This window comes from Phyllostomus hastatus, unplaced genomic scaffold (assembly GCF_019186645.2).
Source record: "Phyllostomus hastatus isolate PE091 unplaced genomic scaffold, TTU_PhHast_1.1 phas_contig_58, whole genome shotgun sequence".
In the NCBI taxonomy this organism is placed as follows: domain Eukaryota; kingdom Metazoa; phylum Chordata; class Mammalia; order Chiroptera; family Phyllostomidae; genus Phyllostomus; species Phyllostomus hastatus.
In genome coordinates this window covers 27336019-27362132 of record NW_025333916.1, presented here as the reverse complement: position 1 = coordinate 27362132, position 26114 = coordinate 27336019, and the positions used below count along the sequence as shown (strand labels likewise).

Below are 26114 nucleotides of genomic sequence, written 5' to 3'. Positions count from 1 at the left end.
ATATAATATATGCATAAAGTCAAGAGAAAACATCTTTAGTTTTATTTTAAAAATTAAAGTCATCAACATTATTAGATTATTGCAAAACACTATCTACATTTTATAATTGTCAATTGACTGCTTAATGTTAAGCTTAATATCTGTAACTAATATATTTTTAGTCTTAAAAATACACAATTAGCCCTGGCTGATGTGGCTCCATAGATTGAGCTCTGTCCTGCAAACCAAAAGATCACAGGTTCAGTTCCCAGTCAGGGCACATGCCTGGGTTGTGGCCCAAGTTTCCCAGTTGGGGGTGTGCAAGAGGCAACCAATAGATGCATCTCATGCACATTGCTGTTTCTCTCCCTCTCTTTCTCTCTCCCTCCCCCTTCTCTAAAAAGTAAATAAAATCTTTAAAAAAATACACAATTAACTTGTTTTGTTTTAAAATAAAGATCAGTAGTTCTTCAATTGATATTAATCACGTATGTTTTGCTCAGTTTAATTTTGGATAGGGTGTTAAAGAAAATATTCCTCCATAAACATGTATAAGAAAACTTTTCCTCAAAACCAAATATATGTATATCTTTGCCATTTCAAGTAGAATTTTTGAGTATTTGATCAATTTAAATATATTTTTAAATATAAACAGACATTCAAGATTCTCATTAGCCTCCTTTTTTCAATATATTTTTTATTGTTGTTCAGTTACAGTTGTCCCCATTCTCCTCCCTCCCCCACTGCTCTCCCCCCATTGCTTTCCCTTGCAACCCCGGCTCCCAAAGACAATCCACCCACCACTATCCTTGTCCAGGGGCCCTTTGTACATGTTTCCCTTCTTTCCCCCGTGATGCTCCTCCCCCCATCCCTCTCAGTTTGTTCTTTATTTCCAAGCATTAACCTTCTTAATTTTTCATTGCTATTACTCATGACAATTGGCCATGCATTTGTTCATTTGTTTATTTGATTGCTTATTTAGTTAGCTGTCTCTCCACACTAGAATATAAGCCTCATGGAAGCAGGGCTTTTTCCTGCTTTATTTATTGCCACATCCCCATTACCTAAAATAGCTTTGCACATACATGCTAAGTTAATATTTATTTAATAAAAATATAAGTAGATAATGCAGACATAGTAACATAATATCTATACCAATGGACTATAAAAACACTGAGCTATCTTTGGGTGGTAGTATAAAAGCAACATTTTTGTCCTATATTTTCTAAATTTTCTACAAGAAACAGGCATTACTTTCATAAAATTTTTTAAGTTGATAGCTTAAACCTAATTAGAATAGGAAAACTCATGTCTGAATATGAAATAAATATATTCACTGCCAAAAGGGTTTTTTATCTTGTATTCTGATAGAAACTTGATTCCCAATAGCAGGTTAACTGGCAATGTGTGCCCATAAATTCACATCTCACTTGAACTAATCTGTTGAAATTGTATCACCATTAAGATCAATAGTTCTTAACCAGGTGTTTCCCAAATTTATTGAACACAAAACGCTTTTTTTCCAATAATATCTAGTGACATTCCCACAGAACTTAGGGAACTACAATTATATTCCCATCCCTGGGAAGCCGGGAAAGTGTTGGAAGGTGTGTGACACAGCCAGACCTAGGAGACGGACTTGACAAAAGACAGCAAGACAAAGCTGGAGCCCAGAAGAGCAGTTAGGAAGTCCTGACAGTGGTCTAGGCAAGAGATAACGAGGGTCTGAACCAAATCAACTGGAGCCAGGGAGGTGGAAATGGCTCATGAATGGAACAGAGTAACAGCAAGGCCCATTCAGGAAACAGTCTCAGTAATCCAGAGAGAGGAATTGTAGAAGAAAATGTTCCCCCAAAAGGGCAGAACTGTATAATGGCAGTAAGAGCGGAGTTGGAGAACTGCTGGACTCATGCTTACACCACTGAAAAATAAGAATCTGCCTGAGCAAGGCCAGTTAATGACATAGGCACTTCAAAAGAGGATAGTTTGAATATTTTTTAAAAATCATATCAAAATAACCAACTCAATATTTAAATCTTCATTTTTAAAGAATTTATATATAACTGTACTTGTAACAAAACTTTTATTAAATACAAGATAAAATAAACTACTTCCACAATGTCGAGACTCAGTACTCAATACAAAGACCTTTATTATCATTATTATTTATTTGAAATTTTATTTCATGTCCTAAGTGGATTCACTGTAAGTGGCCTTTTTCTAATACCAATTATTCTTGACCAAGAAGGACTGCCCATAGGTAAAAGCCTCAGAGATGACTCAAGAAGAAAAAAATGAAGAATAAGAACAGTCAGTAGAGAAAAGCACTGTAAAGAACACTTGTACTTGAAGTGGAAGATAAGGAGCCCAAAAAAGACACTGAGAAGAAACAAAAAAGTGATGCATTCACTAACCTCAAGGCAATTCACTCCATTTTTTACAATCTACCTGTGGAACCCAGCCCATCTTTCACGAAATTTACTTGGTGAATTCTTCTTTGTATCAAAGTGAAATCTGCCTCTGAAACTCTGCCCCTGGTTTCAGCTACTATACCTACATAGAACAAATCTAATCTTTAGAATTATTTTATATATACATACTTATTATATATATAATATGTATGCTTTGTAGATATATAATATCTAGCTTTTTAAATGCTAGAAAAATTCATCCCAATAATAACAGCTACAATTTAACTGAGTAACTAACATGTGCTGAGAGGAGTACCCAGAGAGGTAGGGTAATTTTTCCAAAGCTACACCAAAGCCCATGTCCTTTCTACTATCCTATGCCATGTCCTCTATTTCCCTAAGCTTTCTGATCTTTAGACCGGACAGCCTCCTAATTCCCTACCTCTAGTCTTGCTCTCCCTTCATTCAGTCTCCAGATGGCTGCCAGAGTAATCTTTCTAAAACCCAAATCTGATCATGTGATTCCTACTGCATAAAACCTTTCAATGGGTTTCCAGCACACTTAGGATAAACAAGCTCCTTTTTTTAAAAGATTTTATGTATTTATTTTTAGAGAGGGAAGGGAGGGAGAGAGAGAGAAACATCAATGTGCAGTTGCTGGGGGTCATGGCCTACAACCCAGGCATGTATCCTGACTGGGAATCGAACCTGGTTCGCAGCCCGCACTCAATCCACTGAGCTACCTCAGCCAGGGCCTCAGATAAACAAGCTCCTTAATGTGGTTTGCAAGGCCTTTGTGATTTGGTCCCTTCTTATCCCCACTTCATCTCCCACAGCCACTCTGAATCTCACCCCTACTTCTCCAACCCACATTCTAATATCCAGTTATATGAACTATCGATTCCTGGAACATGACATTCTCTCTTTAGGTTGAGAACCTTTGTAAATTCTGTTTCCCCTGCTCCCTCTGCCTTTGCCCAGCTATGCTTTCTTATCCTTTAGGCCTCAGTATAGAAGTCACTTCCTCCATGAAGCCTTCTTTGATCACTAAGTTTAGGCTTCTTGCTCCATTTATGCATTTCTATAGTACCCTAACTACCACTATCTTTGAATACTACCTTAAAACTCTTCAAGTCTTATACAAGTGTCTGGATCCCTGTCACCAACAAAAAATATCAGGCTAAGCAAACAGCACCGAGTACTATGGAAGAACACCTGTGCATGAGAGTTATAACTATTACCTGGTTAAAATAAGGGAGGTTTCTTTGCCCTTCAAAGAAAAAAATCACATTTGATATAGACATATTTCAAAAACTTCCAAAACTGACCTAAAACTATTAAGTGATCTTTTTGAAGAGAACTCTGGACATTATCATTTTAATTACTTAAATTCTTATTTACTTTTATTATACACTGTACCATACATGTCAGAGGAAAGAGAGTGGCAATAAATAAAATATGCTTTCTGAAAACTGCATGCTCACTCACCCGAGACCCCACAATGAGAATGATCATACAGATGCCGCTGCTGAAGGGTTGACTTTTTGTAAATAACATGGGGGTGGCCATTTTCATAACTAAAATGTTTGGAATCCTCTGTGGTATTTTTTAATGGTTCAATAAAATATTCTTCATCTTCTGTAGCAATAACACCATGCTGAAAGACAAAGAAACAAAGAATTGGCCAAGAAGAATCATTAGAACATTATCATTATTGAAAGGCAAAAATAAATCGATACCTCTCCAAAAAGGTTAAAACACATGTTAATAAAACATGTATTAAACTGTCTGTACTCAGCAAAACACTACTACATAAATATTCCTTTTCTTTGAAAAGGATGTTTAAATTCCTCAACATGGTATGCCCAGTACCAAGCACGACATGTACATCATTTCCTCTAACCTTCCTACTGACTCTATGAGGTGGCAGAAACCTCGATCAGGGGTGTCCAACCTTTTGGCATCTTTGCACTACACTGGAAGAAGAAGAGTTGTCTTGGGCCACACGTTAAATACATTACAACACATAATCACAAAAAAGTCTCATGTATTAAGTGAATGTATGATTGTGTGTCGGGCCACATTCGCAGCCTTCGGGCTGCAGGTCGGACACCCCTGTAGGTGTACACTAGGACTTATTGTTTCCTTTCCACATTGTGCACATTTAACTGTTTCCTCTGTGTCTAGGTTTGGCTTTGTAATTGAGTTTCAGCCAACAGAAAATGGATAGTGTTGTCTATCACCTTCAGGCCCAGCCCCTGAAAACCTCCCAGTGGAATTCTCCACTCTCTCTGAATAAACAAACACCTAAGGAAGGTGGAAACCCAAAGCAAAGGAATCTGGGTCCCTGAACGACCTCAAGGAAAGCTGTTCAACATAGCCGCTAATATAAGGGAGAAATAAACTTTGATTGTGATAAATGACATTTTAATGTTTATGTTACACCAATTAATATGTCCTTAATTAGCCCTGGCTGGTGTGGCTCAGTGGATTAAGTGCCGGCCTGCGAACCAAATGGTTGCCAGTTCCATTCCCAGTCAGGGATCACACCTGGGTTGCAGGCCAGGTCCCCAGGGTCAGGTGCACAAGAGGCAACCACACATTGATGTTCCTCTCCCTCTTTCTCCCTCCCGTTCCCTCTGTCTAAAAATAAATATATAAAATCTTTTTAAAAAATGTATCCTTAATTATTACACCTGCCACATATATCCCTATTCTTGCCGATGAAGTAACATGCTCAGAGGTTAAGAACTTGCTCAATACTATACAGAAGTAAGTGAAGGAGCTGGAGTTCACAAAACCCTGCTCTTATTCACAGTATCAATTGCCTTACACATATTTATTTAGCCAAGTCCTACTCAGCTCAGTCATATTTTCTCTTTAAATCTTTCTCTAACCCAACTGGAGTAGCTTCACATGCCCTGAGCCCCAACAGAGCTTATTATTTATTTTTAATTAATTTATTTTAATTAATTCCACACTGCGTTGCAACATCTCAACTCTTGGAGCTATATTTAAATGTTGTATAACTTCTCCACTGCATGTTTTTTATTCCCAAGTATACTAGTTGCTTTCTTAAGGCAAAGGGTTCTGTTTTATATTTCTTTGTATCAGTTACAGCCATTGAAACTGTCCTGTATGTACTATGTACACCATGCTGAGTAAAAGAAATGAGATATGCCCTGACTGGCGTGGCTCAGTGGGTTGGGTGTCACTCCACAGAGCGAAAGGTCACTGGTTCGATTCCAGTCAGGGCACATGTCTGGGCTGTGGGTCAGGTCCCTGGTTGGGGGCATGCAGAGGCAACCGATCAATGACGTTTCTCTCACACATCGATGTTTCTTTCTCTCTCTTTCTCCCTCCCTTCCCCTCTCTCTAAAAATAAGTAAATAAGAGCTTTAAAAAAGAAATGAGATAGCAGAAGTTATCCACATCAGAAATAAGAACTTCCATCCTTGTCTACTCATATTTTCCTAAGTGCGGCACTCGTGAGAACCGCTCCTAATCCAACTAATTTACCCTGGAGCACTGGATAAAACACAAACTCTCTGGGTCTATTTCCTCAGCTGGAAAAATGAAAGGGTTGGTATAAATTAGTGGTTTGAAAACAGCACTCCGGGGAGCCCTAAGGGTTCCATGGAAGTGCCCTCAGGGGACTGCCCCAGACAACAAAGAGAGACCTACAAGGCTTGGATTCCTGGGTTTAGGAATCAGCTGTGCCTTTATTAATCTATATATTAAGTTTCCACATAACATTTCATTTGAGAAAAGGGTTTCACTGCTTTAAAAAGAAAATAGCTGAAAGCCTCTGGTCCAGATAATCTCTAAGGTCCCTTTGAATCTAAACCTCTGTGATTCTGTTTAGGGAAATTGATGTTGTATATCATATGCTGGGAAAGATAAGACATAATCAGAACTGCTCTAACTCATAGATGAAGTTGGCAGCTACCTATACGACATGAACTAAGGAATGCAAAAAAAAAAAGTCCTTAGTCATTTTGTATTATTTCCACTATTATTTGCTTTACTCTTAAGATATTAGTCTCTAAATTAAATGCAAATACTGACAGGAACATCATAATCTGTCATTAAATACTCTAACACCTGAGCACGAATTACTTTACTGGGAAGGTTAACAATGTGTTAGTAAACTGAACTGGGTCCCTGCAGGGAAGAGAGTATGTATAAGAAGTGTTGGCAGGAGAGCAGGGAAGAGCACCAAAGTCATGTCATGCTGGACCATGGGCCAGTCACTCAAGACACAAAACTCGGCTTGCTGGGGAAAACAGAGTCACAAGCCTTGTAATTAAACACAAACTCTAATTTCGAGAATGGAAAGACTCTGGATTTTAAATGTTAGGTACTCTGTAAGATGTTCACACACATTACCTCATATAATCTCAATAGCTCTTTGAAGTAAGTGCCACAATCAGCTCTTCTGAGTTGATGAGACACCAAGATTGAGTGAAGCTGAGTAACAGACTCACTTGATTAACTTTGGAGCCTGGACTCTGCGCTACTATACTGTAACTCCCTTATCCTCTGAGGCTGTTTCTGACTTTATCCATTCATTCACCAAGTAGGCTTTGAATGCCTATCACATGGCAGGTGCTGTTCTAGAGGGCAGGGGTACAATAACAAACAGAACAAAGTTCTGACTCTATCATGGAGCTTACATCCTGGGGGGAGGAGCTAGAAAAAAGCAGTTCATTCAATAGATAAACGACCAATCAGGTAGTGATCAATGTTAAGACAAAAAATAAAACAGTGTAAGAGAATAGAGAGTAATTACAAGTAAGGGAATTCTACAAACTCTTTAGGATGATCAGAAGCATCTTGTCTAAAAAGGTGACATTTGAACAGAAATGTAAGCCAAGTGATCAGGATTTTAGTTTAGCCAAATAAATCCCATGAAGGGAAAAAAGAGCAAGGGGATTGCAGGTGGAATAGAACTGGGATGGGAGGAAAGAGAGGACATGAATTAGGTGGACAATGAAAAGATCAGTGGGTCCTGCTGGGCATCAAAGGACTGTGCTTGGAGTTGAGACACTAGAAAGACAGTGCTGGAAAGAGAGAAGAATGGAGTACTTGACACTGAGACAATGAAAAGGAGCAAGCCAAACAGGTATCTTGGGAAAAAGCAGATTGGTGTGAATGGCATTGCCTTTGCGTGGCAATAGGGTAGGAACACGTGCACAGTATTTGAGAAACAAGAAACTACTGTGGCTACAGGGAGGGAAGGGGAAGCAATTATGAAATCAGAAAGGGGTTGGGGCCAGAGGTCGGAGGAGCTGAGTTAAGTGGGACTGCCAGAAATCCGTGCATGCCTAGCAAGGGCCCTGCTCTCACTTCCCTCAGGTTCCCCCTCACCTCCACACTGTCAGCCTCAGGACCACCAGGATTAATCCCATCATGCCCTCTTTCCTTGCCATACCAGTCCTTTCAAGACCAAGTCCCTTCCCCTGGAGTCTCTTCCCCATATGATTACACACATCATGTTTTCCAATCCCATCTGCTATGGTCCCCCTTCACCATTAAAAACACTTCCGCCATGACCTCTCAAACTCAAGGTCATTTGTCAACAAAATTTCTTATACCCTCAGCCTCACCTGTGAATGTTCACTTCATCTGGCTCCAACAAAAACCTGAATTTCCTTCAGTGACACTCTCCCCTGTAATCCTCTAGAACAGTGGGTGCTTTCTCTCCCACAGGCATCTGATTGTACTTGCAAGTATGGTATATGTCCTCGTGACTCACTGCCAGTTCCAATCAATTCTCCAAAAAAACTCCTCTCCTCCAAAAAAACTCAAACAAACAAAACCCACCCGCTTTGAATCTCAAGCCATCACCTTCTCCCTCTTCTGGCTGCATTTATCTACTGACCCAGGGTCGCTTTCCTCATTCCTGAAACACTCTAGCTTCTGGGTCACTGTCACTCTGCAATACCAATCCTGAAATAATTATTGACTCCAATATCATTGGTTCTTACAATTTTTGTGTGTACATGAATGCACAGGTGCCCTGAGTCCCTTGGGAAGTCTGGGGATGAAGCCTAAGTATCATTTTTCAGAATATTTTAATTACAGGAAAAAAAGGATTATAAATAAAAGCAATTGCAGTAAATATAAGTATCAAAATATTTTAATGTAATACATATGACTTTTATAACACTTTAAATAAGATCTTCAATGAACCTAATAATTAACATAATTTCACAACAGTGATTACCATTAATATTTTGAAGAACCTATACAAACTATAAAATGATATGAAAATATCTATCATTTCTACTGGGGACAAAGTCACAGGAACTGTTATTACTTTTGTGGTTTGTTAGCTATGTACATAATAAAAGGAAATGTTAGATTCAGCTAAGAATTAATAAAAATAAAGATGCTTTTCCCCCCCATTCCAGTTCACGACCCCCCTGGATTCTACCCAAGGGCCCCAGGGTAAGAACTACAGACTCAGCTGGTGTTTCCAATACCTGCCTTCCCAATTCCTGGCCTCCTCTCTCTCAAGTATCTTGTCCTTCACCTTACCTTAGATATTCACACCCACAGTCAAAACCTAGACTTCAGCATTACCAATATTGACAATCTTGCCATATTCAAGTACTCCATTCTTCTCTCTTTCCAGCACTGTCTCTCTGGTATCTCAACTCCAAGTACAGTCCTTTGATGCCCAACAGGACCCACTGATCCTTTCATGGTCCACCCAGTTCATGTCCTCTCTTTCCTCCCAACCCAGCTTCCATTCCACCTGCAATCCCCTTACCCTTTTCTCCTTTCATGAAATTTATCTGGCTAAACTACACCTGATTAAACATAATTTTGCTCCTCTGGACCTACACCCTTGCAGCTGCATTTAGCCAGAGGTAAACACACTGAGATGCCCACTACTCTCACTTAACTTCATTATCATAATCTCAACTGAGTCCTTAATGCTTCATGGCAATTATACTATGTTTCTCTGGCTTATTCAGTATCCTGATCACCTACATAAATATTTCATATCTTCTCCTCTCCTCATAATCTCCTAACACCTCATTTTCCTACCTTCTCTTCCAATAAATAACATGGCACAACCTCTTACAGACTCCGACAACCACAAATACCCCACCTGCCTGAATCTCAAGTCCTTATAATCTATTTTTATATCCTGTTATTATAGATGAGCTGTCTAGTCCCCTAGCTAAGGATAATTAGTCCATTTATGCAGATGACCCACCCCTTCCCTCCCTATAAAGAAAATCACTCCAAAAACTTCCCTTCTCTATATATAATCATTCCTATCAAGCAAAACAATATGTTCATCCTCGACTTCTGCCTGCAGCAACTGATCATTTCTTGCTTTTCCAAAATTCCTTATAACACTGTCTATGTAATCTTTTCTCTTCTCGTATTCCTTCTTGAATGTTTGCTAATCAGGTCTTTGCTTCTTCTTCAAACCTCACCATGACTTCACCAAAAATGCTTTTGTCAAAGTCACCAATTACCTGTTCATTGATAAATTCAATGATTAGTTTTCAGCCTACTCTTATTTAGACTCAGCAGCATTTTGCTCTTGAAATACGTTCTTACTTGGTTTCCAAGAGTTTGCCTGGTTTTCTTACTCCGCTGTCTTTGCTGTTCTCCTCCATATCTTTCTAGCCTCTTTAAGCCCTTGGAGTGCCCAAAGGTTCGGCCCTCAGACCTCTTCTTTATTCTACCTATCTCCCCATCTAAGCAATTCCATATAATCTCCTGACTCTGTCATCCATTTATTGATGACTCTCAAAATTCTTAACTTCATAATGCACATTTCTTCTGCATATCCAACATCCCATAGAACATTCTCAAATTTAACACATACAGCTGAACTTATGGTCTACCCCCAATCTATTCTCTACATTAAAAACTATTCTTTATAGAACAATTAAAAACAGAATTGGTTACAAGGGGCCTTTAAAAACTGGGATTTTTTAAAATTTGTTTACATGTTCATGTCATTAAAACTGTAACATGATACAAAATAAGAATGAAGATGGGGGTTACTAAGACTGGTGGGTAAAAGTGTGATGAGGAACAGGACATTAACAGTCTCAAGGTGTCTGCCCACAAATTCCTTATCAGTTGCCAAGAGGAAAATAGAAACTTCAGTGGACAAACATGACAGGCCTCGCCTTAACCAAGTAATCAGAGTTAGTCAGTATGAACTACACAGTTTGGTTAGGAAGCAAAGTTAAAAAAGAAAAGTGTTGATAAATAGAGGAAGGTAACGAGAGACACACATTCTCAATGTGGATAAAGAATAGTCAGGCGGCACTCTGCTGTCTTCTTAAGTGTAGAAGAGTTTCCACTTTCAACCTTATTGTCACTTTTGTCTCAAGATCTTGTTTGCAAGATCTTTCATAATTTCATAAACAGACGCTTGTATTAATGACTCCCAAATTACTTGTTCCCAGAATTAAATTCTTTTTTACATTTCAGAGCTGTGTTTCTCAAACCCCAACTAGAAATTGTTAACCTTCATTTCTTTATATTTCTCACCTTTACTGCACCAAAATCACTCTCTTCATCTTCTCCTTCAGTCCAGCATTCCACTGGCATGCCCTTTCTCAACTAGTAAAACTCATAAACTACCCTCACCCTAAAAAGAAAACTCAGCTCTCTTCAATTACTTTCTCCCCTTCATTCCACATCCAGTTCAATTCTATTTCAACTTATAAAATATTATTAAATATCTACTATGTACTATATGGTCTGACCAGAGACCAGGGAAGAAAAAAATTAATAAAGTACAAATCCTCCAAATTTTCTCACCAAAATGTGGTTCAATTTCATTTTATCTTTTCCATTCCCAGTGCCATAGATTTATAAAAGCTTTCACTATCTCCTATATTTTCTATTTAACTTCTTTATATCTCCAATAACTCCTCTTCCCTCAAATTTTACAATGGAATTAGTTTTTTTTCCCCCAAATCTCAAATTTGTTCAATTTACTACCCTGTTAAAAATATCAGTGGCATCCCTGACTGATATGGATCATTTGGTTGGACTTCTTTCCTCAAAGTGAAGGGTCATGAGTGGATTCCCAGTCAGGGCACATACATGGGTTGCAGGTTCGGTTCCTGGTCTCCCTAGTTGGGACATGTATGAGAGACAACTGATCGATGTTTCTCTCTCACATCGATGTTTCTCTTCCTCTCTTTCTCCCTCCCTTCCCTTTTCTCTAAAAATAAATAAATAAATCTTTATTTAAACGTTTTTAAAAACTATAAATGGCCCTGGCTGGTGTGGCTCAGTGGATTGCGTGCTGACCTGCGAACAAAAGGATCTCTGGTTTGATTCCCAGTTAAGTCACATGCCTGGGTTGCAGGCCAGGTCCCTGGGTAGGGAGCATGTGAGAGGCAACCGCACATCAATGTTTCTCTCCCTCTCTTTCTTCCTCCCTTCCCCTCTCTAAAAATAAATTTTTAAAATATTTTTTAAAAAACTATAAGTGGCATTATTAATGTTGCTGTCAAACTTAAAAGGCTTGATCAATGACTAGAAACAGTATTTTTCTATTATATTTAACAGCAACTTTCATTTTAACATATGAAAGGTTTTAAAATACATTTATTTTGAATACTTTATTTTTATTTAAAAAGATAAATGTTTCATATATTTAGCCTAATGCTCCTTACAGAGAAAGAAACTAGTGATAAATGTACTCAATATGTCTATTTAAAAGAATTAAACCCAAATCTTAAAATCTAAACAATCATTTTGACGCTTTAACAGTTATAGAAAATGGATAATCTGAGCAAATTCTGTAGTGGAAATTGTCCTAAACTGTGAGGTTCTTGATACTCTTTTCAAAGTTAGGACTTATTTAAATCCAACTCTAATTATGTGTTTTTTATATTGAAGTAGAAATAAGGATGTGAGTGTCATAGAGTAAGGAAAAATAGTTACTGAAAATATGCCTTGAGCATCAAAATGTTTAAGCTCTTTTACACAGATAGAACTTTTTATAATTTTTTTAAATGTCTATTGATTTGAGAGAGAGAGAGAGAGAGCAGAAGGGAAAGAGAGAGAAAAACACCAATGTGTGAGAGAAACATCACACTTCAACTGAGGATTGAACCTGCAACCTAGGTGTGTGCCCTGGTCGGGAATCAAACTGCCAAACTTTTCGTGTATGGGACGACGCTCCAACCAACTGAGCCACACCAGCAAGGGCCAGGTAGAGCTTAATGGAACATCTACACTACTCTGAATAGGATAAAAGCTGTAGAGAAAGTATGGGAATATAACTTTGCTCTGCAACCTTGAACTGTGTATTTACCATTAAACTAGAATCGACTCAAATGCCCAGGATAAACCCTACACTAATGAAATCCACCTTCTAAGTAAAATAAGATATTTAATCAATCATTAGATAAATGCAGGAAAATATTATTTCATAAAGAGATACTGATATAAAAATTTTGCTTCAAGAATTTATAACCAAGCCCTGGGTGGCGTAGCTCAGTGGATTGAGCGCGGGCTGGGAACCAAAATGTTCCAGGTTCGATTCCCAGCCAGGGTACATTCCTGGGTTGCAGGCCATAACCCCCAGCAACCGCACATTGATGTTTCTCTCTCTCTCTCTCTCTCTTTCTCTCCCTCCCTCCCTACCCTCCCTAAAAATAAATAAAGAAAATCTTTAAAAAAAAAGAATTTATAACCATATGTAGGTCATACATAATTAAGCTATGTTGCCTACCATAGAAAATTATTATAGAAAGAAACCTAAAGAGGCAATCAGTGTCATGGTTTCCTGAAATAATATGCACTCATACATGCACACATAATCTTAAACTCTTAACCAATGAGTGAGTTTTGTTTATGCCTAAAAGATATCTTACTTGGACAGAAAAACTTAAATCTAAAATTAAACCTGAGGTTTCATTCATTCTTCTACTGATAATATAGGTTTTAAAATATAGTTCTTATTTTGGAAAATCAATGCAAACATTATCAAAAAGATTATCAAAACCAGCAGAAATAACAAAAATATTTAGACAGTTGCCTTCCCTACTTAAACCACCCATGAGTATATATATGTATCTTTTAATCTGAGGGGAGACATTTACATTGCAAAATTTTTCCCCATAAGAAATTTGAAATGACCACATCTACTTACCAACCCAATACAGTTGCTTAAAGCCACCTTAGTTGTACTATGTTGGTCTTGCAAATATCCTGTGTAATGACAGTTGTCTAAAAAATCATGCTTCCACTGGGGTCCATCCTTCCCCCAGTATTCTACGGTGAAATGTTTTGACACAAAATCTGTGTTGAGAGTCAAGTTTAGGTGAAAGTGCTTGCCATAGGCTGAAAGTTTAAAAAATAAATTAGATGCGGCCTGCTGTGGATCGATAGGGTCCATACTCCGTCTTCTCCGGTTGTGTTTATCATTTTTCACAGTAAAGCTGAGGAAAGCTCCATTTTGGTCAACCCTTATTGGAATAGTCAGCTGATAGTGTTCTAGATGAGTCAGGAATTCCTCTTTGTAATCATAAGGCAGAGAATCCAGAAAAAAAAAACACATGGAAGAAAAGAAAATTTAATAGAACAACAAAGTAGCAATATAAACAACAAATATACTGGCTAAAACTATGCACCATTATATATGAGTTATAGCCAAAAAATGTTATAGTAAACAAATTGAAAGAGTAAATTTTTAAAATATAAAGATAATTTCAATTATTTCATTCCTCAAAATAACATTATTTTAATATTATTTTAAAAGCAAAAGACTATTTTTCTGCTTAAAATTTAATTTAAAAAACATAAAATCAAAGGGCAAAATTGTACAGGAAATATGAATATTTTATATTGAAATTTAAAACAGCAAAAAACACACATATGTAAAAGAGTATAGAATTTAGTTCAGTTAAAATGTTCTGAAAGTCATCCGAAAAAGTTTATGCAGAATCTCTACAGCCTTGAAGAAAAATTTTAAAATAAATGTTCAGTTAGCCAATTTCTGAAACAGTCTGGCAATTCCTCTAAAGATTAAACACAGAACTACAATCTGACCCAGCAATTGCATTGCTACGTATACACCCAAGAAAATGAAAACACAAATCCACAGAAAAACTAGCACACGAATGCTCATAGCAGTGTTATCCATAAAGCTAAAAGGAATAAATAACCCAAATGTCCATCAAGTGATAAATAAATGAGTAAAATGTGGTGTATTCCCATAATTCTGCAATAAAAAGGAATATAGGACTGAAACATGCCATGACATGAATGAATCTTCATAACTGCTTTCATAATCAAAGTTCATTGTCTAACATTACAAAAACATGCTAAGTGAAAGAAAACAGCACAAAAGACCATATATTATATGATTCCATTTATATAGAAATACCCAGAATAAGCAAATCTCTAGAGACAGAAGTAGAGGGTGCCTAGGGCTAGGGATGCAGGATGGTTAAGAGGAGATTTGTGAGTGTTAACAAGCACAGTTTCTCTTTAGGATGGTGAAAATGTTCTAAAACTTATTGCGGTCAAGGTTGTTCAACTCTGAATATACTATAAACCGTTTGAATTGGACACTTTAATAATGGGTAAACTATGTAGTGTATCTATTGTATCTCAATAAAGATGTTAGAAAATCATCAGAATGACAAAAAACCATAGGACTATATATTTTTTGTTATTTAGGTATACCAAATATTATCGATCTACGTTCTTAACCACATCTTCCTTTTAGCGAGGTTTACTAAAATACTACGGAAAACCAAACGTTTCCCTGATGCCTCACTCACTATACATGGAGTTCACCCACGAATATAAACTCCTATGAAACTATGAGCCAATGGGAATAATTCAAATGACAGTAAGTATGTCACTGCTCATGAATAAGAGTTCATACCAAATGTAAAGGCTTTGTTGATCTACTTTGAGAGCCACATTTTGTATATATGGATTTCTAGATATCGGTCTACAGGAACCTGAAAATCTGGTTCATCAGCACCCAAAAGTGATGTTACCGTACATTCATGGGAAGGAAATCCAAAAGGTACACTTGCAAAAATTCTATGAGGACTGGAAAACAAATGACATTCGCTCCTGGTAACTTTCTGTTAAGATCTTTTCTATGATACAAAGTTCAGTTCTATGAATGAAAATAATAGGGATCTATGAGTTCAAATTTGAAAAACTGAACTTCTTACAACTCTTTTATTTTTATTCCGTTTTTAGTCTAAGAACTAGAATTCTAAAGTATCAGAATTCTTAAGTTAGGGAAAGTTTTTTTCACTATGGATCCATATTAGAAAAACCTTGTATCAGAATTTTTCTGATTTCTTGGTCTTTCATAACAGAAATCTTTGAACTGCTCTTGAACATAACATTACCTGTAAGCCCTAACAATGAATGAGCCTACAACAGCTTACGATTCCAAAGAAGAGGTCTGGGTCTCTTATCTTCTGAAAGAGACCCGTAAACTCTAAAATCCACTGGATATTAAATATTAGCAAAACAAGTTAAACAGACTTTCAGAATCCTTGACATTTATGAAATAAGCACTGAACTGATAAAGCTGCTATCACTACATATCCCAAAGAAAATGGTTACCCAAATTAAATACGCAGAATCTTTTCTTGCCAGATTAACAGCAGTATCTCTTGTCAGTTTCAAAAGCGGGGCTCCTACCTTGTGAACTGTAGGAGAGCCTGTGGTCACTATGAAATTCCGATGAAGCCATGATGAGGCTCAAAATCCAGGTCAACGTCTTCCACAGAATTTCCATAATTTAGCAAACTGGATGATTTTTTGGAGGGCTACCTATGTGCTGGAGAGTCAATACCACAGCAGATTAGTTATTAGACAGTCCACTGTTTAACAGGGACTTTTTTAGAATGTCCCGTACTTTCTTCTATATCTGGATTCATTTTTTTCAACCCAAAATGAAAAAATTGAATGATGGTAAAATTTTCATAAGCAAAGCATTAGGCTGATTAGTTACTACAGTATGGCCATTTTTCAAACCTACAAAAACAAAAAAATTTAAGTTAACTGTGAAATATCCTGAATGGATAGATCTGTGTTGCCAAATGCTTGCCAAAGGACATATACTACGAAATAACTTAATATAGTTAAATTAGACCACTGTTGTTCTTTATAGTCTAAATAAAGTTCACAAGACTAAACACAGCATTAGAAATCTAAATGTTTAGCAGGATGTCAGAGCTATTTAATGATCAAAGAAGAATCTAAAGACAAAATTTCTTTTAAAAAAAACTTTGTACAATATGATATACAGATGATATATTATAGAAACATATACCTGAAACCTATATATTTCACTCACCAATGTCACTCCAATAAATTTAATTAAAAAATAAAGAAACTTTGAAGATAACAATATAAGGGTATGCAGTGACTAACCTGCTTTTGATGAACTAAAAAGTAGGCTGACTTCACAAAGTTTATTTTATGAAAGTGTTAGACAATACATGACCCCGTTCTTCACGTGCTTCCTAGAGCACTCAAGTCTACAGACTGATGTGGTGCTTTCTGGGGCCCCTGTCATTTTTCCTCACAGACTAGATCCACACACACACACAGTGCCACTGAGCTGCTGCCTGCTCGCTCAGACAGCAACACAAACCAAATTTCTAGAGAGTTGAACCATATCTGCTGTAACCCTTGACTTTATCTGGAAGTCTTAGGTGACATATAAAGCAACACACATAATACAGTTTCGACTATCTAGAATCGAACTGAAAGGAAAAGAAATTCATTTTCTGAAAAGAAAATAATCTTTAAAAATTCATTTCAGGCATCACAACAAATTTCAAGCTCTTTTTCATACATGTTCCCTTCAACTTACAACCTCACTCAGAGTCCATGAATTCACGTTTTATACAGAAAATTAGCATACCTGGCTGCCTGACTTCCCAGCACACAGTACTTAAGAAAATAAAGGGTCTAGAAATGATCTCATTTACATCACAAAAGCAACAGAAAAGGAGAAAAACACCTAAAAAGTAGTTTTAGAGCCCCAAAGCAATACAGTTTGAGGTAGAGGCAAACAGTCCTCACTCATATGGTTTATTAGTTCCAACTGTGCATTATAGCTCAGTGTCTGATACTCAAAATACTAGTGCCTGAGTCAGGAATGAAAAGTTAAATTACTCTTGATAAAATAACTTACTCTAAAGATTAAAAAAAGTGCACGAAAGATGTTAGACATTTTCATCCTATGTCTCTAATATATGGATTATCATAATAAATAATTACATATTTGTTGGTTGAAAAAATGAAAGAGTAAATAAATGAATAAATAAATAGTCAAAATAAAATCACTTTAGGTACTTAAAAGAATATTTGTAATAATTTTAAAATTAACTGATGTGGAATACTTTATTCCCTCTGGTGCTAGAAATATCAATTATTACAACACATAAAATAACCACAACCATTTAAAATTCTCTAGGTCTGTCTCTACAAGTTATTAAAATACTATACCTTGGGAAAACTAACTCATTAACCAACAAATATTGTCTTACTACGCTCCCACAATGAGCAACAAGGGATACAGAAAAGGCTGCCACAACCATTGCTCATAATCTAAGTCACAAAGAAAAAATTCAAGGCAGACTGGCAGATGCCGTGATGATGTCCTGCGAAGTGTCACAGATCAGATGAGGACATGACTTCTGAATCAGAGCAGGATGAATCCAGGAAAGCTTATCAAAAAAGTAGCGTTTGAGATAGGCTCTAGAAGATGAATCAAATTTCACAAGTCACATTGCCGGGGCTATCATTACAAATTAAAGAATTAGATTCCACCAAGTCTAACTGGTAAGAAAAGATGGAAAATAGTATTAGTAATAGTCTTCTCCTATGCAGAAGACTAACAGGTAATATCTAGAAAGGTAGTTGAGGGTCAGACCAAAAACAAAGAATTGTAAATATATGTCACTTCTTTGAATACATACAACCACCTATGAAGTAGGAATTAGTGGCCCTGTGTGAGGCAGACTCTAATCCTGTTTCCTGGTATCCAGGCCCCTTTCTTTGAATAATTTTTTATTGATTTTGTAGAGAGGGGAAAGGAAAAAGAGGGAAACATCAATTTGTTGTTCCACTAACTGATGCATTCATTGGTTGATTCTTGTATGTGCCCTGACTTGAGATCGAACCCGCAACCTTGGCGTATCAGAATGACACTCTAACCGACTGAGCTACTGGGCCAGGTCTTCCCTTAAGTCATTTGCTCATAACCAATTAAAGACCCCAATGTGGAGGGGATGTCACTTCCATGACTAAATCAAAAAAGATTCTAACTTCCAGCTAACTAGTAGACTCTCTCCCTTGCTGATTTTAATGAAGAGCAAGCTGCCATATGGAGGCTCACATGGCAAGGAACTGAGAGCAGCTTTCAGAAAGCCAGGGGCAGAGAAATGAGGCCTTCCATGCAATAGCCTGCAAGAAACTGAATCCTGCCCATGGATAATGTAAGTTCGGAAGCAGAACCCTTCCCTGTGGAGCCTTCTGTGGTGACCCCAGTCCTGGCCAACACCTTCATGGTGCTTCTTTAGAGACCGTGAAGGGAAGACATAGCTCAGCCACACCCAGACTCCTGAACCACAGGGACTCTGAGATAATAAATGTGTGTAATTTTAAGCCACTAAGTTTAGGGGTTGTTTCATTTTTTGCAACAACTGATAACTAATACAGCTGCCGATTTACAGATAATGAAGTTGAAGCTCACAGTGGTCATAGCCCACAGCTTAAAAAAAAAAAAAAAAGAAAAGAAAGAAAGCAGAGCCCAGAGTTATTGACAAGAATACTTGAATCTAAAGTCTAAATTCTTTCTATTATATCACACTTTCAGTTTAAGGCATTCTAACAACTATCAAAGAAAACTTTCATAAATGGCATAGGTTAATTAATGCAAATAGTTTTAAGCAACTTTATACACAATAATTGTTTCATTTCAAACTTACTTCAACAATGATTTACGCAAGACAGCAGACACTATATGTCCCTTCTCTGGCACAAATCTATGAAGAGATTTGTTACCAATCCTGGTTCTTGTTATTTAGTAACAGGAATGAACGCGACCCGGTTATCTTGATTCCAACCTCCTTACATACAATCTCAACTCCCTGTTGTTTCATGAGCAACTTTCCCTCTTTGTCATTTTAATTTTTTCAGGCCAATTGAGTGTTTCCATAATCATGTCTCTCGTTAAGGGAGTGCCTCCAATGCTTTAAACTAATATTTTAAAAAGGAATATATAATTAACACATTTCAATTAATTTTCTAGCACCAGTGATAGATTTATACTGAATTACTCATCCTTTTTTTCCCTACTTTCCTGGGCTCTGAAACTAATGGCAAACTTATACAAACTAATAACAAGCAATATAGTTGGCTGATCTTATTTCTTACAGTTGACTCCTTTCCCCCTTGAGAAACTTCTTACTCTTCACATTTTTGTAACCTCCACTCTTACCATTACTAACACTGTCCTATAAACACCCAAGTTAAGTAACCCAGTAGCATTGAGAGAAAAAGTAATATGTAACTATTTGGCCAGAAGTAGACTAACATTTGATTTAAGAACTTGTAGTAAAAAGGGCACTGGTGCATGGCAAAAAGAGCAGGAGCTTGGAGGTTAAATAAACCAGAGTTACAGTATTGGTTCCACCACTAGCTACAAGTATCTGGCACATGAGCACTCAATAAATTTGGCTTTCTTTCTCCTTTTTCACCCAAACCCTCACTCCCCACTTTTTTCAAGCCTTGAACGCCAGTGAAGAAACTTAAGAGTAAGTGTGTGAGTTGGCTCAAGTTCAACTAATATCAACAACGAACATATCTAACCACTTAGTCACCTCACAATAGAAATGAATGGGGTAGGGGACTGGGAGGAGAAACCCACCAATCCCTGAGGGCTCTTGGGAGCAGGAGGAGGGCTCCAAATCAGGGTGCTTTCTTAGCCTGGACACTCCTCCCAGGCATTCCTCTACTCAGATGCTCTACCTGAAGATAATCGCCAGACCTAGCTAGTCCTCCCACAGGACTCCATGTCCCAGGGCTGCCTGGCACCTGGGGATCTCCTTAGAGCCAGGGCTCTTCTGGACAAGGCTGAGGATCACAAGTGTCTTTTAGCCACTCCACGAGTGAGACAAACCAAGTCATTGTGGGGCCCTCAGAGCTCCCCACAGCACTAGCTATGGCCCCTAGATTGAGCACCAGGGCCCAGGCATGGTCTGTGCTGGTGGGGGTTGTGCTGGGAGTAGGGGGGTCCTTTCTGTCCTCATTGCACTTGCTGCCAAAGGCACCTCTGCTGCAAACACACACCAGCTACAAGCACCACCTGCTGCCTGAGACAAGGCAGGGCATCTGTCCGGAGGTGATTGAAGATGAAGATGATGATGGGTTCATTGAGGACAATCACATTCAGCCTGGGGCTGGCAGGCTGGGGATGGAAGGTATCAGGAATCACTTCAACCTCTGAGCCTCAGTCTTTGGACACCCTCTGCCCCCATGTGCCTGACAGCTTAAGTATTACGAATATTACATGGGAACCACTAACCTCAGAGATGTAGGTGGCTAGGGCTTAAGGGCTGACCAGGGGTTGAGCAATCCTCCCCTGACACTAGCCTCGGAAGTGACACTGACCCTCTCCTGCTCACTAACCTTCAACAGCTCTCTGCTATTCTCCAGATAAAGCCTTCCAAGGGCCTCAGTAAGGAAATAAGGCCTCTGTCAGGCTCTTGATTTCCTTTCTTGACTTTCCCTACTATTCTCCCTACTTAGCTATTATTATATACCAGGTGATAACATTTTAGCAGATGAAAATCAGTGTGCCAAGTTTCTTACTGGAATTTTCTTTCCTGCCAATGAGTAATCTAAACAGTTAAAAGAAATTTTTTAAAATGAATGGGTTAACTTACTTTTTGAAACCTGCTGGAGAGCTTAATCTGCATATCATCAACAACTATGTAGAGGCACTGACATTTCCAGATATAGTTTCCAAAATTTAGACAACATTAAAATTACATAATTGTCCAGAAATCATAATGCATTAACTCTTTACTTTGTATATAGCAGAAGCATTATTATCAAAAATCACAAAGGCTTTGAGTCCTGGCTGGACTCCAAGTTATTTAAACTCTCTGGATCTGTTTCTTCATCTATAAAACTGTGATAATGATATCTACCTTACACAGACTTGTTGAGAGATTAAATCAGATTACACATGATGGGAAGTGTCCCCACACTTCACTTTAATGGCTAAACAAATATTAGCCGCCCCCCCCATAATCTGACTCATCACTTTTCAAAAGCCTTCCTTCAAAAATAGTTTTATGTTTCTCCTTCCCTCAAAAATGTGGAATAGTTGGAAATGATGATAGAATCAATCAGCTACATCGCATTGTCTTTTGGAGCAAACAGTCAAGAATTTAGGTCATGATAACTGGGCTTACAATACTTTAAATATAAAAACAAGGCTCAAAACTTTCATTTTACTTTGACTTCATGTATGCTTTTTTCCCTAACACAAATGCACCAGCCAATAAAGTTAAGGGATCATTTACCTGTTTCCACGGATCAAAGCTACACTAGCTAAACAGAAATAAGATCGGACAACCTGCATTGCAGTCATTCCCTCAGTAGTCTGCCCTGGTTGACGGGTACTTAACTTGTCTTTTTCCTCTATCATCTTTACTTCCCACTCAAGTGATCTGGGAGTAGCCAAGGTAATAATTTCATCTCCTGAACTATTATTCTGAAGCTAAAAGAACATGTACAACATCCTTCTCAACTTCTTTCATCCATCTTAACCCTCGTTATTTATTTTCTCTCAACAAATATTTATTGTCACACTATATGCCAATGACACTACCAGGCTATAAGTACAAAGGTTTCCAGATCATTTATAAACTTTGTAAGATTGGTTTCCAAGGAAAGGTATAATTAAACATTCTGAAAACTTATCTATCAAGAAAAGCAAATGAGCCACCAACAAAACAACATTCTACAAAAATCAAGCCCTAAACTGCATACTGTCTCAAACTGTTTTTTTTCCAGAGAGCAAGTCAGGTGTACATTATCTGTATTATAACTTCTCTCCTGAAAAACGAACACCTCTTTCTCTTGAGGTTAGTTCAAAATGTTGATAATCAACTATGTCCTATCAACCTCTTTAGAGTTTTATTCTGTTCCCACCCCCTCAGAAATGTTCTATAGAACTTGCTATTAACTCTCTTAATATGTTAACTTCCTTTATTCTCTCACAAAAGTCACACACGGGATAGGATTTGGCATAGAAATCCATCCTAAACCACTAGTAGCTACTAGTGGTTGCTAAGGAAATGAAGAGGAAGTGGTAAGGGTAGACAAGAGTAGGAATTAATTTCACACATACTGGCCCAGACATGAAAAGTATTAAAATATTTCAGGTCTTGAGGTTAGAGATTTTTTTCCCTGAGAATCACAAAAATATTAATACCACAACATAGATTTAAATTGCTGTCATTTGTTGCAAATGAATGAATTTGATTTGTTTGAAATCAACTACTTGCCTCTATACGCTATGCTTCAAAAATCCAAAACACCAATGATCACATTTAAGCACTAAATTAATATAAAACAGAATTGCAGTTACCACTTTGGTGGAACACAGGAAAACAATTATTTACAAAATTAATTTTCCCAATTTCCTTCAACTACACAACATTTCTTTATTTTACATTTCTTTCCCTGCAATGAATTTTGAGAACTGTCATTCCCACATCTAAGTTTCAGTCTAATCAACAACAGCGAAAAAGAGAAGGAAAAACAAAAGAAAGAAAATTAGTCCAAGATATTTAAACATAAAAGATTAGGTTGAAAATCACACTCCAGTGTCTTTTTAAAAGTTCCAAGCAGTGGTTCAGTTTCCCCTTTCCTCCCCCACCTCCCCCAGTTCTGCACACCCTCACGCTCCCCCCATCCCACTTCTCCCAGACAGAGGGTAACAGTCTGAGCTGCCCCGGTTGAGTTGATCCTGAAGTTAACATTCAGCAGCCCATTTCCAGACAGCAGCGCTAAATCTATTTGGATAAAACGCGTGTGACCCAGACAGTTGGCATTTGGCCCAAACGCGTTGCACCGGCAGCTCAAATAAAAACAAGAGTAAGAAACTCACTCTCTTGTTCCCTCTCAGTGCGCTTTCTCACTCTCTCGCTCTCTTTTCTTCTAGTACAACAAGGAAAGAAATTACCAAAGACAGGAATTGTAGTACACATTATCAGAAGGCCACTTTCCAATAACCCCTCCAGCACACACTCCACCCCCCCAAATCCCTGAACTTTGATCCCATGTACTATATATACAGACATACCCCGATATTCAAGGCTCCGGGAGGGTTATGAGTCTAGCACGTCCCAAGTGGCCAAAAGTAAATCAAAAACACACGCTTCCATCTCTTTGATTAGCCTATTAAGAGCTTAACATATCCTAGAGCATCGGGGCTACAACGAGCACATTAATTCTGCCATCTGAGCCCAAGCATAAACTATGCACTTGTCTGAATTCTTAAGACACTGACATGAAACCATAAAATGCAGAAGGTTTTTCTTTAAGAAAGCTGGAAATCAGTTTAAAATACATATCATTATTACTTTCCCGATTACTATTTGGTGATGAGTTAAAAGACCACAATAATTATAATCAAGTCACACTTCACAAAACATCTATCCGTATAATAAACATATATTTTTGCATCATAATATACTTGCAAGACCCAGAATTCTCCAATCCTGACTAGTCTGGAGTTAAAAAGATTTCTATCTGTAAAATGAGTTCAGTCAAGCTCACTCATTGCCATTAAACACACACACACACACAGAAAAAAGTTTTCTACGTGTTATTCGGAAGACAAGCAAAGCACAAGTTTTAATATTTTTTTTAAAAAACGGTTTCATTGAATATTGTGAAGTCTTCCTTACCGTTTTCATCTTCAAATTCTGATAAAAAGTAAGTTTCAAACAATAGAGATTGCACTGGACGACTCACGTACTCCCTCTCCTAAACTTTTTTTTTCCTGCCCCCCTTTGCAAAGCCACAGCAGTCAGTTAGTTATTCTGCAGCCAGAATAAAACCCTATAGTCTGGCTAACCCAGGCTTGAGAGAACGGACTTTCCGATTTGGCAGAAAAAGAGATGCCTTCAATACAACCAGGCTATCATCCTGAGATGCTGCCTTTGCAAACCCCCTTTTGCTCCCGCCCCCCACCTCCAAGGAAAGGAAAAGAAAAAAAGAAAGGAAGGAAAAAAAAAAGACTTATTGGGGGTGGAAGTGGTGCCCTTTCTTCCTGGACAGCTTAGTGCCTTTGCTATGCAAATAACATGTGAAGAGCATCAAAAGGTATCAGGAGAAAAGAAGACAAGAGGAGCAGGAAGGGCAGCAAGTTTTGTTGAAGTAGCCCTAGATCTCACTACCGGCCCCCAGCCAACTTGAATTGCAGCAGAAAATTTGGCAGCCTTTCCTCGGAGGCAGAGCACTGACGTCAGTTCTGCAGATGTGCCGGGCGTCGGGTGCGCATGTGTCCTGGGTCGTCACGTGGAGGGGGAGGGGAGGTAGAGGTACAATCGGGGTAACCAACTACCAGCCATTCAGAAGGGCTTAGACAATGTCAACTTTTCCACCCTGTGAATGAGAGAAATTCTGGCCCTTCTAACCTCAATCCCCTATCCAACTCCGCCTCTTTTCCTCCTCCTCCTCTAACCTCTTTTAGAAATTCTAGCCTGGGTTGTGATTAGTTGTTTCTTGGAAAAAGGAAGGGGGAGGGAGAGGATGAATGACTTTAGATGAACTAGTGTCACTGCTAAAATCTCTGATGTCCTCCTGGTACCTTTTCTTAAGTGCACACAACAAAAATATTAGAAGTTGCATATAAACAGTGTCTGTGAAGAAACTTACAGCAAGTTTACATCGGTGACAGATTTCAAGACTGGGCAGCTACATGTGCACCAAATGCCTGCTTTTAAAATACACCTCTACAAGTAAAATTGCCACCAAAAGGGAGAGTAGACTAAAGTAAACTAAGACCAGCATATTTTCCATCATATTACTGACTTCAGGTTATGTGGGGCTTTAAAAGGAAAAAAGGGGGCGGGGGAGGGAGCGGGGGAAGAGAGAGAAGCTTGCATTATTTCCAGATGAGGGTGAGACTGGATGGTGTTTTAAAGTGCAACCGGGGAAAGCTACAAGTGGAGTGTATTTTTTTTAACTCAGTACATTGAATGAAACCTCAATGACTGCCCAAAAGAAAACAAATCCGAAGTCAGACCCCCAAAAAGGGTGGAGGGGACAGGAACCCTGCTGTGATCTCAAGATAAACAAACAAAACCTCAAAACTGGCTCTTCAAGCCTCCCAATCCCACCCTCCCGCCCCCCCCCCATCCCTTACACACCAGAAGCCAGTCCATACTTTGAGGATAAAACACCACTACAACGTAGCACTTTCACTTTCATTTGCTGGGAGGAAGCCACTGGCATAAAACTGTGGGGGAAATGCCCAAATATGTTTTCCAGGTCCCAAGTAAGCAAACAAAGTCTGGCACACCAATCGGAAACATGAAAAAATGTGAAAATAGCTCAGGACAAATGTTGTCTTTCAGCGGTGGAATCTGCTGCATCATTTATCTGTCTCTACCGTTGAGTGTAGACTAGGAAGAGGTTTAAGAGTTT

At 38.2% G+C, this 26114-nt stretch overlaps 2 protein-coding genes across 2 annotated transcripts in view; one reads left to right on the top strand and one right to left on the bottom strand.

The window, feature by feature from the left end:
* ADAMTS6 (ADAM metallopeptidase with thrombospondin type 1 motif 6) overlaps positions 1–24623 on the bottom strand; it is a 238208-nt gene extending 213585 nt beyond the window's left edge. Inside the window, exons 1-4 of the mRNA XM_045848398.1 lie at positions 24371–24623; positions 16071–16209; positions 13546–13910; positions 3879–4047 (exon numbers count right to left, since the gene is read on the bottom strand). Coding sequence (XP_045704354.1) covers positions 3879–4047; positions 13546–13910; positions 16071–16167 — 631 coding nt within the window. The 5' untranslated portion in view covers positions 16168–16209; positions 24371–24623. The remainder of the gene's footprint in view (positions 1–3878; positions 4048–13545; positions 13911–16070; positions 16210–24370) is intronic.
* LOC123824957 (type III endosome membrane protein TEMP-like) lies at positions 18148–20892 on the top strand. Its single transcript, XM_045848373.1, has 2 exons — positions 18148–18224; positions 20544–20892. Exons 1-2 carry the CDS (start codon positions 18148–18150, stop codon positions 20890–20892), a joined length of 426 nt encoding a protein of 141 aa, XP_045704329.1.
* Positions 24624–26114: the final 1491 nt, after the last annotated feature.